This window comes from Corvus kubaryi, unplaced genomic scaffold (assembly GCF_017639235.1).
Source record: "Corvus kubaryi isolate FWS band 111438036 unplaced genomic scaffold, C.kubaryi_AGA036_p1.0 37209, whole genome shotgun sequence".
Taxonomy (NCBI): domain Eukaryota; kingdom Metazoa; phylum Chordata; class Aves; order Passeriformes; family Corvidae; genus Corvus; species Corvus kubaryi.
Window position 1 is genome coordinate 915,134 of NW_024581060.1, and position 9,834 is coordinate 924,967.

The 9,834-nt window shown below is 50.0% G+C and overlaps 1 protein-coding gene across 1 annotated transcript; it reads left to right on the forward strand.

Moving 5' to 3' along the window:
- The first annotated feature begins 221 nt into the window (after nt 1-221).
- LOC121661877 (cbp/p300-interacting transactivator 3) lies at nt 222-2,413 on the forward strand. The gene has a single exon (XM_042022497.1). The coding sequence runs from the start codon at nt 540-542 to the stop codon at nt 1,161-1,163; it is 624 nt and encodes a 207-aa protein (XP_041878431.1). The 5' UTR covers nt 222-539; the 3' UTR covers nt 1,164-2,413.
- The last annotated feature ends 7,421 nt before the right edge of the window (nt 2,414-9,834 follow it).

Sequence of the window (9,834 nt, forward strand, 5' to 3'; positions counted from 1 at the left end):
GAGGAGGAAGGTGAGGAGAGCTGACAGTGCGCCGTTTGCCGTGTCAGAGGGTGCGGTGCCGTGCCGCCCCGAGCCGGGCACGAGCCCGCCGCACGCCCCTCCCTCCTCCCGCCCCCCCGCCCACGGGGCCGGGCCGCCCGCCCGCGCTCCAATGGGCGCCGGGGCCGCCCCCACCCGCCCCGCCCGCAGCGCTATAAGTGCGGGAGCGCGGCTGAGTCGAGTTGCGGGAGTTGAGTTCAGCTCGGCTAAGTCAGCGGTGCTGCCGGAGAGGGGAGCCACTGCCCGCCAGAGCCCCGGACCGGTGCGTACCGCGCAGGCACTGCCCGGCTTCTGCTGGGGCCGTGCCGAGGGTCCCCGCGCTCCGCGCAGCTTCCCCCGCCAGCGGACTCCTGCGGAGGGAGCGGAGCGGTGCCTTGCCCCCGGGCGGAGGTGGGGGCTCTCCGGGATCTTCTGTCGGAGCCGGCTCGGCGGGAGCGGGACCCGGTGCCGTCCCCGGGAGCCGTGCCCGAGCCGCTGTTATCTCCCAGGGACCTGGGGCCATGGCCGAGCATATGATGATGCCGATGAGCCACGGTGGCGCCGGGCTGCAGAGCTACCGCATAGGAGTGAGCGGGCTGCAGGGACCCCCGCAGCACGGGCAGCATGTGCTGAGGACGCTGCCTGCCGCCGCTCAAATGATGCCCTACGGAGGGGCCGGCATGGATGCACCGGCCGGTGCGATGAGGCCAAGACCCAGCCTCAGCGGACAGATGGGCCACCACCAGATGCAGAACGCAATGATGTTCAATGGCCCAGGTCAGCAGCAGCAGTACATGGGGCCGGTGGGCACCCAGCAGCTCATGGCCAGCATGCACCTACAAAAACTCAACACCCAGTACCAGGGCCACCCGCTGGGCATGAGCAACGGGCCCATGGCAGCTGGTGCCCAGCAGTACAGAGTGGGGCCGGGCCAGCACCCAGGCATGCAGCACATGCCCTCACCAGCGCTGACACTGAATGTTATGGACACTGATCTCATAGATGAGGAGGTCTTGACATCCCTTGTCCTGGAACTGGGGTTGGACCGGATTCAGGAGCTGCCGGAGTTATTCTTGGGACAGAACGAGTTCGACTTCATTTCAGACTTTGTTAGCAAACAGCAGCCCAGTGCCATCAGTTGCTGAGGGGCTTTGAGCTCCTCCTTGTGTCTTGGTGGTTTTGAGTTTGTTTCTAACTTTTCCCCACCTGCCACTCTCGTCCCTTCCCCTGCCTTGCCCTGTCCTGGATTCCTGCCCTCCCCAAAGGGACAATCATCGGACACTGACTTACAATGGATTGCTTTTCTCTTCTGTGGTTTTTTTTTTTTTTCTGTGTGGGAGTTCCTGGAGAGGGGTTTGGTGCACCCCAAACAGAGAGCAGATCAAGAGCTCCTGCTGTAGAACTGCCTCTAAATGACATTAACAGGATTTCTGGCTTAAGTAGAAATAATGGACTTACGACTTTCCTCAACTAGGCTTGGAGCACAAGAAGCGATAGGCAGCTGGCAGCCCTGCTGGTAGCTGGATTTGCTCATGGATTCTGTGGTGCCAGTGGAGTTGAAGGATCCTGAGAGAGGATTGTCTCCCTGGTGCACGGTTTGAACCAGTTTCCCCTTGCAAACATGGGTGGGGTTAGTTATTTGTTGGGATGTTTTACTGTGACAGTAAATAGGTCTTCAGTTCATGTCTGTTCAGCTCGGGAGGGGGCACTTCCCCATAGCAGGCTTTTTTCTAACTTGGAAAAATAAAGTATGCCTTGGGGAAGGGTGTGCATATGTGGCTAAATGTTCATCTCCGTGGAACTTCAGATCTCTGACCTGTACTGCTAATCAGCTGTAAAATTTACCAAGTGTTTGAGGTTGATTCAGGCATGAGGCTTAAAGCTGCAGTCTGGCTCCACTTTTTTTCCACCTCTGAAACCAAATAAAGACCATGTAACTGTATATATCAGTTCTAATCTTATTTATTTTCATGTGATTATTTATTTGCAAGGGCTTCTTTTGTTATTTGGCTTTGGGACTGCTGGGAAAGATGCCTGGAGAGTACTGCAGCTTTAAGATGCTGGCTTTGGGAAAAGCAAGCCTGGGGTAGTTTTCAAGCCGCTCTGCAGAATAGTCACTTCAACTCAAGATAGTTATGCTGAACGCACAGGACTCTAAATCCAACACCTTTCTGAATGTGATAAAGATGACTCGATTTCCAATTCCCTTGCTCAGAGAAGGTGAGATGTAAAAGCCGGCGGCGTTTGGTTTCCTCCGCTGGCTCCTGTTACCAGGCGCTGGGGAAGCTCCGGTGGCTCCTGGTTGCTGCTGCCCCCTGGTGCTGCCGGCCCCGGGCAGCTGCCACTCGGCGAGTCGGAATGTACAGATGGGTTTCCGAATAAAAGCTGAAGTATCTCCCGTGTGCGTTTGTTCAGTGCCCGTCTCCGGACTGGTGCAGTGTGGACCACTGGGAGAAGTGTTGCCTTTGCTCCTGCTGGTGGGCTGTGGGCCCCGGTCACTTGTGTCCCCCACCTGATACACGAGTTGCGGAAGGATTGGGTTTCTAGTTTAATGTTTGGAGCTAAGTCCTTGAAGCGTGGTTGGGATGATGAGATGCTCCTTCTCTGTACTGAGGAGAAATTACAGATGTGGATGGTGTTGCTCTGTTGCAGAATGGCTGCTTTTGCTGGCTGACCCAGATCACAGAATCATGGAATGGTTTGGATTGGAAAGGACTTAAAGATCATCTAGAGTTGCTTGGACAAGCGGGTGGTGACTCCTTCCATACTGAGTGCACATCTGACAGCTGGGCTACAGCCCTGCTAGCAGCTCTCTGCTTCTATACCACAAAGGCTGTAAAAATCAAGACAGTCTTTGCTCTCCTACTCTTCCAGGGCTTAGATTTTTCTTTTTAAAGGGTTTCCAGCCAGTTCCTTTGCAGAGTTCAGAGATATTCCCAAGTGTTCCTTCCCTGCCCTGTAGTAATGGGGCTGTGGATGCTAATATTGGAATGGCTGAACCACTTTGAACTGTCTGTCAATGGTCCCCTGGCTTTCTTTGCACAACTCAAGACCAGTTGTTAAAGTCCCATCCTTTTGGTGGTTATGCCTGTACAGTCTGAAGAGCTGGTCAAAAAATAACTGGTGTGGCTTTTGTTGAAGGTGGAAGAGCCCTGCTCAGGCTGTTAGCTCTGTGGCAATGGGCTGTTGGAGTCCTGGAAGAACTGTGTTGTTTCTGTGCAGCTGCAGGTTTTAGGTAAACAGTAAAGAGTTGGCAACCTCAGAATAAAAGTAATTCAATCACAAAATAAGAATGTTCTGGGCTGTCAGTTCTTGTTGGGGGGGTTGTAGGCTCTGTGGTACACACCACTGTGACCTACAGTCTCCCAGTTACAAGTGGGGAGCTGTGTCCAGCCCACAGATGAGGACTCTCAACTCAGCAATTTCTGCAGAGCTTTCCCAGGAACAGTTTCTGTGTGATAAGCGCTTGGCGTTTAATGGCCAGAGGAACATGTCTGTATATCCTCTCAGAGGGCTGTGCAGTGCACTGGGAAAGGCACTGTTGATTTAAGTCAGAGTATGTGAACTGATAATACTGGAGATGTGGAATGACTGGGGGTTCACAGTCAGGATTTTCTTGGGAGTCTGTCCCAGCAGGCTCAGTTGAGATTATTTTCAATGCTTCTTGATGCCCCTTCACTTCCCCAAAAGACCCTGTTAGTTGTGGTCAGTCTCTGTGATTGTTCTAGAAAACCCAGGCCAAAACTACTTATTATACTAAAGTTCTATTGCTTCTGTCTGGGTTGGACTGGACGAGTGTGCTGTGATCACCTCCTTTGTAATGCTTTCTTAGTTTAGGTGTGGTTTGTCCCCCTGCACCTTTGTGCTGCAGGCTCTGTATGCCTTTTATCAGGCACACAGGACCTGCTACAGCAGCACAAGCTGCAGCTTGGACAGCTCAGGTCTCCCTTTCCACTCAGCTGTGTGGTGCAACCTGCCTGCCCGGGTCCCCTGGCAGGGTGATTGGCCCCACACTGTGAACAGAGGTGCCAGGTGGCACAATGGGGCAACCCAGCTACCTGGGTCTGCAGGTGAGTTTCTCAAAGGTCACCAAAAACATAACAGGGTTGAGTTCTGCTTTTCCCATCCAGCTGACATTGAGCTCTCCATCCCACACCAGGCAGGAGGGCAGCAGGATGATCCCCAAAGCTCTGGTAGGAGCTGACAGGCTCTGCAGCATACCTTACACTGCTGTTGAATGACAGTGCCCATCAGTTTGGGAGCTTTGAGGACATATAAGTGAACTCCTCACATGGAGAGTTTGTGTTTACAGACAAGCACCTCTCCTGTGAGGTACCAGATTATTTTCTGTATTGTGGAAGAAGGAAAATTCTCAAACCCCACCCTGTCCCCTCACCTAGACCGGATCCTCTGTAATGCTCCAAATAGGTTTTGTAGCTATTTGTGTATTGTCCAGGGCTTGAAGCAGCCTCTGGGAGCACGTGAGTGTAAAAGCACAGAAAGACAAGGCCTTTCTCTACATCCCTGTCTCTGACCACGTGCTCTTGGGTGATGAAGTTTGTTGATAGCGCAAGGTGAAAGTATGGTGCAGAGCTGGTGAAGGATCTGCTAACAGTGAGTGCCCAGGCAATAACATCAGCAATGCCTGGTAAATACAAAATGAAGGCTAGAGGGTTAATCTTCCTTGACTTCACACAGTGCTGGGCTCTAAACTAGCTACAGCCACTCAGCAAAGATCTTAGTGTTACAATGAATGTTCCTATGAAAAATCTCAGCTTGCTGTTCAGGAGGAGCCAGACAAGCAAAAGGAAGGCTAGAAAATCATTAAAAGAGGAATGAAAAGTAAAATCAAACAGTGAATGCCCTACAGAACCAACAGACAATTCAGCTGCATCCTGTGCACTGCCCATGATGGTGAATTGTCAAAAATTCTGGTCTGTTTATAGAAAAATGATAATGTAAAACTAGAGAAATGGTAGAGAAAGGAGAAACAGCTGAGGCAGAGTAATGTTTCTCAAAAGAAGCCATAGAATATCTTGGTAGTCCTCAGTCAGGAAGAAGCTGGGCAACAGAAGTTTATAATGTAAGTGAAAGGGGAAGGTGACAGGAAATTATTTTCCACCAGCGTGATGGGAGATATCTGTTGATCTCTGCAAATTTAGGTAGCAGAGGCCAGGGTCAAACCCAAGTGAACAGAGGTGTTTCTGCAGGCAATGTGTAGCTCATTGAAACTGTTTCTGACAGTATGGGAGGTACGTGGACACTCGGGGATACCTGAACATTTCTGTATGACCAAAACCACTGATCTGTGGCTCAAAAGATCTTCTGAATCAAAAGTTCATGACTCAGAAACGGGGTTTTTTTTGTTGTTTTTTCTTTTTACTTCATAGAAACATTTTCCTTCAGTGATGTCTTGTGCCACTGAAATCCACAGGGGAGAAATCAAGGTCTTTGTAAGAAGCTTAACCTCTCTAAGCTCCTCTTCATTTTAAACCTGCTGCCCCCTTACTTTTTTTGGTGTCTCCAAATTCCCAATCATTTCATGTTCATCTCCACATTAGTAATGATTTTGTAGCTCTTGAGATGTTCCCTCCTGAATGTTTCCCTGTTCAAAAATCATTGTGTGTTGTAGATCATAGATTGTGATCACCTTTTTCTGCCCTGTCTCTGGCTTTATGGGATGGGGGAGGGAACAGCACTGGTTTAAGCTGTAGATGTCTTATGGATTTCTCCAATGCTATAATTAGGTCTGGTTGTTCTATATTTCAAACATCCATCACAGAACCACAGAAATATTTAGAGTGGAAGGGACCTTTGGAGGTCACTCAGTCCAATCCCCCGCTCCAAGTAGGACTGCATTCAAAGGCAGGGCAGGCTGCCCAGGGCTTTGTCCAGACAGATTTTGAAAACGTGAGTGGATGGGATTTCTCTGGAACCTTGTTTCAGTGCTGTACTGCTCTTATTTCTTTCCTAATTTCTCCCTTTCCCTTGGTTCCTGGCTGGCACAGGCACTTACCTACTATTTTTGGAGACCTGTGCAGAGATTCCAGATATCTCTCCCAAGGGTTAATACTGTACTGTAGCCATGTTTGCATGTATTGGCGGGGTTCTCTCTTACTCTTGGCCTAGGAGGTGGTGTATGGCCACCTCCACATCTAAAATACAAGTGCCAGTGTTGCCCAAATAGCCATTTCCTAAAAACTGTGCCCTAGTGCTTCCCTTGGTTTCCTCACAAGCTGGACAACTCCCAGGGTCATCCTCAATGAAGACATTCTGCCACCCACACTGCAGCTGCCAATGTGCACAGACCAACCCATCTTGCCATGAGCCATTCCTCCCTCTCTGCTGCTCATGGGGTGGAATGACACAGTTCTTCCTTGAGACTCCCCTCAACGAACCTTCCTCCCTGTGCCCTTCCACCCTGGCTTCAGGAGACAGCGCTCTTCCTGTGAGATCGTGGATGGCTTCCATCATGTGATATGTATTTGAGGAATGAGTAGTCATACCTGTCACATTCAGGGTGACACACTCCTGAGCTCAAGGCTGGATTTCATTTTAGTTTTAGGGCTCAATTTCTTCATTCTTTTAAGCCCTGTATTGCTGGGTTTACATTTGCCTCAAAAGTTTGGAATGAGGAGTCCCATCTGCTCCTCTTCTTCATGCTGCCATCTTGGGACCTCAGAGTTTCTGCACTGCTGTCTCCTCAAGCCTTTAGAGAAAAGCCTGAGTTTGCTTGAGCAGGGGTAAGCTTTGCTCTGTTTCTCTACAGCACAGTTCTGGGGGTGGTTTGTTCCTACCCCAAACAGCCAGAGTAAGAACACAGTTTGTTCTTGTGACATCTTGACTCTACTCCAGAATCTTCTGGACTACCAGAGGGGTGAGGAAAAAAGGGGATTTTACAATTTACTTCACCCTCAAACTCCAAAACACAGTTACTAAGAAATATTCAGTCAAATAGCTTTCATATTCTTAGCTACAACAGAACTGTCTCAGATGTGGTTTTCTCCTCTAGAAAACTGGAGATGCTCCTGGTCAAATACTGGTGACTTGTAAAAATAAAAGTATGGCTATGCGTGATATCATCCTGTGCAATTCCCAAAACAAGTCACAGCACCTGCCTCGAATACAAGCTGGCTGCTAAGGACACCCATCACACAAACACTGGAACCTGCAGCAGGGTCCAGGGAATGCTCTGCATGTCAGCTCCAGTCCTGTCTTACAGGTAAGTCCCTCCCTATGTCCCAGCGCTACTCCTGGGGTATATAGCAAGAGGCAGAGTCAAATATCAGCTCCCAAGGAAAGCATTACTCCACCACCTCCAACTTCATCACACCGTGTTTGGACAGCACTGAGCCCCTTGATTATTGCCTGTGAGCATGAGCCCTGACAATCACATTGCCTCACTGCATTGTCAAGGAAAAGGAGCAATTTGGATTCAAGAAGCCAACGGCAAAGAGAAGACAAAGGTCTCACAGCCTCTACAATGAGGCAGAATGCCTTCAGGTGAGGGGACCAGGCAGGGCATCCCACATACCTTTATTGTTCACAAGAGGAACCAGAGTTAAGTCTGGCTATATGAATGCCAGAAACATCTGTTGTTCCCTCTTCCAGATCCTCAAGTCACAAGCACATGCTGATGAGGATATCTCTGAGATCCTACATGCGATTAGCTTTGGTAGACCAGTGGAATAAGAGGTCTGTGATTGTAGCAAAGGATGCCAGAGGCTTTCTTGGCTCCTTCTGTAAGAGCTGAATCTTTAGAATGGAGGGCTTGGGGCTTTCCAGCAAACAGCTTATTTCAAATAAAAAAAAACTTATCTGCCTGGTGCAGTGGACTGTGAGGGCTGGTGACTGCCATGGCTCTGGGTAGGAATGAGAAAGCCAGAGGCAGGCAAAGGTCATAGATTGAACATACCCAGGAGCATCCTCCTTCAGCTGCTGATACATCCAGCAGCAGCCTGAGGCTGACAATGTTCTTTTCTCCTTTTCCTGACCTCTGCCATCCATGGAAGTGCCATGTGTGAGGAAATTCCCCATGCTTGGATGCACCTCATACACTGCATTCAAAAGGCAGCCTGCTCCTTTCCTTTCCTCTTCCTGGGTTTACCCTGCAATGCCAGCAGCAGGGCAAAGAACCAGGCAACAGGGGTGTCCAGGGAAAACAGCATGAGAAATAGGTAACAATTCACCTCTTTGTTATTAACAATGCACCAAATGGAATCTGGAGTTACAACAGGGCAGATCTGGCCCTTTGCAAAACATGGGCTCTCAGGTAGGAACCAATACACAGTGAAGTGCAGTATCTGTGTGTGACACGGGGAAGAGCTGACACACATCTCTGGCACATCATAGAAAGTGCCCCATGATGCTCAAGACTGGGGACAAAGTGGGATGCCTTCCTCCTGCACCTCCTCCACCATCTGCACAGAGAAGCAACGCTGTAGGGGCGGGAGAAGCTCAGCTACAGCCTGCCACCACTCATCTATGTGTGCCCATCTACCATCCAGAGGAGCCAGCTGAGGCCTCAGTGTATGGATACACAGACAAGGCTCTGGCTCATGCTTGCTGACTTGCAGTTTCATCTCTCAGGTGTCTGGATCGTGGGGAAGGACATCCCAGTTAGAAAGAGCAATGCAAGGGGCTCTATATCACTTCCCAGGGCCAGGCAGGCTGGCTGGAGGCCCTTGAGGATCCCACTGGGGAGTATTCCCACTTTGCTGAACCCAAGTCCCTAGGGCAGCAGGGATTCCCAGGAGCCTCCACGTGTCTCTGCATGAATAGGGATTAGGGAAAGTAGCTCTTTGCCAAATCCAAGTGATATTCCAGAGACAAAGGACTAAGCCCATAGTAAAAGCTTTGCAAGTGACTGCTTTTGAAAGCATCTGATCCCAGCCCAATTCCCAGATCAGCCTTTGCCCTGAAGAAGAGGGAAAACAGGGATCTGCACCTCAAGTCTTTGATAACATGCTGTTGTTTAGAAAGCCAGCGGTCACAGTGTGCTCCATCTCAGCAGTATTTGCATGCTGAGGGCTCTTCTGGGGCATGTCGTTGTTCAGCACATTACAACACTCCTGATTTCCAGATGCTGGTTACAGTCTGCCGTTAGGTTGCTTCATAATTGCTACACCAAGGTATGGACCAAGTCCTGCTTTTCCTGTTTCAACTGTAAATACAAAAGTCAGTTGACTGCAAGGCACTGTAGCGAGTTGAGGACAGTTTTGACAAGTCAGCCAAGTTGTATGTGTGCAGCTCAGAGGCAATGGGACCTTTCCATGTGCAGGGGCTGTGCTGCATCCTGCAGCCTCCGGATGGATTATTATTTCCTTTCCAGATTTGCCAGAAATATCCCTGAGTTCACATCTCCAGGGAATTCTGCAAGTTCAGCCTGCTACAAACATTCATGACCTGCTCATGACCACTGAAATATCAGGGGGGTGAAGAGACCTCAATGCAACAGTTTTCTGATCTCCCACGCTGTTGGCTCTGAGCCATGGTCCATCCTCTCTGCTTCAGCTGTGTTTGGAGTGCAGAACCCCATGGAAATCTGTCTCTCCCTGAATGGCTGAAGAGCTGTGTGTCTGCCCCATCCTCTCCCCATCCCTCTGCACACCTCTGCCTTTCTTCAACAGCACAAAACAAACTCCAGAAGGGGACAGAGGGTTTTATTTAATTCTTTAATTCTCGGCCAAACCCCTGTGCCAGGAGTTTTGCCGGGCACACTGGCCTTCTATGCCAGAGCCACAACCAAAATCCATCACATCTCTACAGGCAGGAGAATACAGGTAATGCTGCAGTACTGTAAGCAGTGCCAAGAGC

Excerpts from the sequence above, each read along its gene's own strand:
- LOC121661877 (XM_042022497.1), top strand. The coding sequence starts at position 540 with ATGGCCGAGCATATGATGATGCCGATGAGCCACGGTGGCGCCGGGCTG.